This window comes from Stegostoma tigrinum, chromosome 36 (assembly GCF_030684315.1).
Source record: "Stegostoma tigrinum isolate sSteTig4 chromosome 36, sSteTig4.hap1, whole genome shotgun sequence".
Classification (NCBI taxonomy): domain Eukaryota; kingdom Metazoa; phylum Chordata; class Chondrichthyes; order Orectolobiformes; family Stegostomatidae; genus Stegostoma; species Stegostoma tigrinum.
In genome coordinates this window covers 22,843,623-22,846,122 of record NC_081389.1, presented here as the reverse complement: position 1 = coordinate 22,846,122, position 2,500 = coordinate 22,843,623, and the positions used below count along the sequence as shown (strand labels likewise).

General features: G+C 51.5%; 1 protein-coding gene across 5 annotated transcripts in view; it reads left to right on the top strand.

The window, feature by feature from the left end:
* The window catches only part of adamtsl5 (ADAMTS like 5), a 127,992-nt gene that overhangs the window by 25,520 nt on the left and 99,972 nt on the right, over window positions 1-2,500 (top strand). For 4 of the 5 annotated variants that reach the window (XM_059640173.1, XM_059640171.1, XM_048520529.2 and 1 more), the window contains 2 exons: window positions 533-599; window positions 1,615-1,726. In XM_059640173.1, coding sequence (XP_059496156.1) covers window positions 533-599; window positions 1,615-1,726 — 179 coding nt within the window. The remainder of the gene's footprint in view (window positions 1-532; window positions 600-1,614; window positions 1,727-2,500) is intronic. The other variant, XM_059640174.1, reaches the window with a different exon arrangement.

The window sequence follows — 2,500 nt, the reverse complement described above, 5'->3', positions numbered from 1 at the left end:
AAGAGTGTGTGAGTGTGTGTGTGTGTGTGAGTGTGTGTGTGTGAGTGTGTGTGTGTGAGTGAGTGTGTGTGAGTGAGTGAAAGAGTGTGTGTGTGTGTGTGTGAGATTGTGAGTGTGTGTGTGAAAGAGTGTGAGTGAGAGTGTGTGAGTGAGAGTGTGCATGAGTGTGTGTGTGAAACAGTGTGAATGATTGAGTGTGAGTGTGTGTGTTAGTGAGTGCGAGTGTGTGAGTGAAAGAGTGTGTGTGTGTGAGTGAGTGTGTGTGAGTGAGAATATGTGTGTGTGTGAGTGAAAGAGTGTGTGTGTGTGAGATTGTGAGTGTGAGAGTGTGTGTGAGTGTGAGAGTGTGTGTGAGTGAGAGAGTGTGTGTGAGTGTGAGAGTGTGTGTGAGTGAGAGAGTGTGTGAGTGTGTGAGAGTGTGTGTGAGTGAAAGAGTGAGTGTGTGTGAGTGAGTGTGTGTGTGTGAGTGTGTGTGTGTAAGTGTGTGTGAGTGAGTGTGAGTGTGTGAGACTAAATGTTCTCTGTTCTTCAGTCACAGACATCCCTTTGTAAAGCTCTGTCCAGGGAACCAGAGACAGTACAAGGTGTGCGCTGTGGAGGTGAGATCATCCAAAATCTACCAACATCGTCCATTCCAGTCCACAGAGCCCTTTCCTCATCACCTTCATGGCGCTGACCTTTTCTGTGTATCAGGGAATGGCCCCTTACAGGGGTAATATCAGGCCCATTGCTGGGGTAATATCGGGCCCGTCGCTGGGGTGATATCGGGCCCGTTACTGGGGTAATATCGGGCCCGTCGCTGGGGTAATATCGGGCCCGTCACTGGGGTAATATCGGGCCCGTTACTGGGGTAATATCGGGCCCATCGCTGGGGTGATATCGGGCCCGTTACTGGGGTAATATCGGGCCCGTAGCTGGGGTAATATCGGGCCCGTCACTGGGGTAATATCGGGCCCGTTACTGGTATAATATCAGACCCGTTACTGGGGTAATATCGGGCCCGTTGCTGGGGTAATATCAGACCCGTCACTGGGGTAATATCGGGCCCGTTGCTGGGGTAGTATCAGGACCGTTACTGGTGTAATATCGGGCCCGTTACTGGGGTAATATCGGGCCCGTTACTGGGGTAATATCAGGCCCGTTACTGGTGTAATATCGGGCCCGTTACTGGTGTAATATCGGGCCCGTTACTGGGGTAATATCAGGCCCGTTACTGGGGTAATATCGGGCCCGTTGCTGGGGTAATATCGGGCCCGTTGCTGGGGTAATATCGGGCCCGTCACTGGGGTAATATCGGGCCCGTCACTGGGGTAATATCAGGCCCGTCACTGGGGTAATATCGGGCCCGTCACTGGGGTAATATAGGGCCCGTTACTGGGGTAATATCAGGCCCGTTGCTGGGGTAATATCAGGCCCGTTACTGGGGTAATATCAGGCCCGTCACTGGGGTAATATCAGGCCCGTCACTGGGGTAATATCGGGCCCGTCGCTGGGGTGATATCAGGCCCGTCACTGGGGTAATATCGGGCCCGTCGCTGGGGTAAGTTCGGGCCCGTTGCTGGGGTAATATCGGGCCTTTGCTGTTTTTCTGAGGCTGTCACGGTCTGTCCTCAGGACTGTCCCCCGGGCACAATGGATTTCCGAGAGCTTCAGTGTGCAGCCTACAATGGACACCGCATCTCCCAGATCCAAGGGGCTGTCTTTGAGTGGGTTCCATTCTATGGAGGTGAGTGATTTCCCATTCTTGCAGATTTCAATTCCTTCCCGAAGACCATCCCCAGGGAAGGATTGTCCTTGCTTACCCACCAGGAGCGTCCGGCCCGTGTACAGCTGTCAGCTGTGTGGCTGTGGAAGACTTTGTGCTGGAAAAAGAACTCAGCATTTCGCTGGATCGCTCGTGTAGTCACGTTAAACAGTCCAGTGTGCGCTGGGGATATTTAATAAATATGTCATTTGAACATTAAGATAATAGATTTTGTACAGGAGGTAAAACATTAAAACTTGCATTTATATAGCACCTTTCACAACCTTACAATGTCTGAAAGCATTTCGCAGCCAATGAGATGCCTTAAAAGTGTCAACTAATGAGTATCCGCAGGAAATTCCGTGTCACTGCTGAGGAGTTCCGTAGCTAACTGAGCCCAATCCTAGAGCCCCATCCCCGTCCATGGCTTCGGAAGGTGTCTCTGTGAGGGGGAGTTGGTCCTTAGCCTTGAGATTTAAAATGTAGCCACAGTTGGAATGTTGGAAACACAGCAGCTGATATGTACACAGCATGATCCCACAAATGGCAATGTGATCATTGGTTGTGGGACAACAATTGGCCGGGACACAGCCATTGGTTTTCTTTGAATTATTGCCGTGGGATCCTTCCCAAGCAGCGAGGAGGATACCCACATCATGTCTCATTGTGAAGGCTGTGTCTCCTGCTGGGCACTGGGCACTAATGGCCTTGAGTTTCTGTAGTCCGCCTGTGATTGATGGAGGCACCACGGGACTA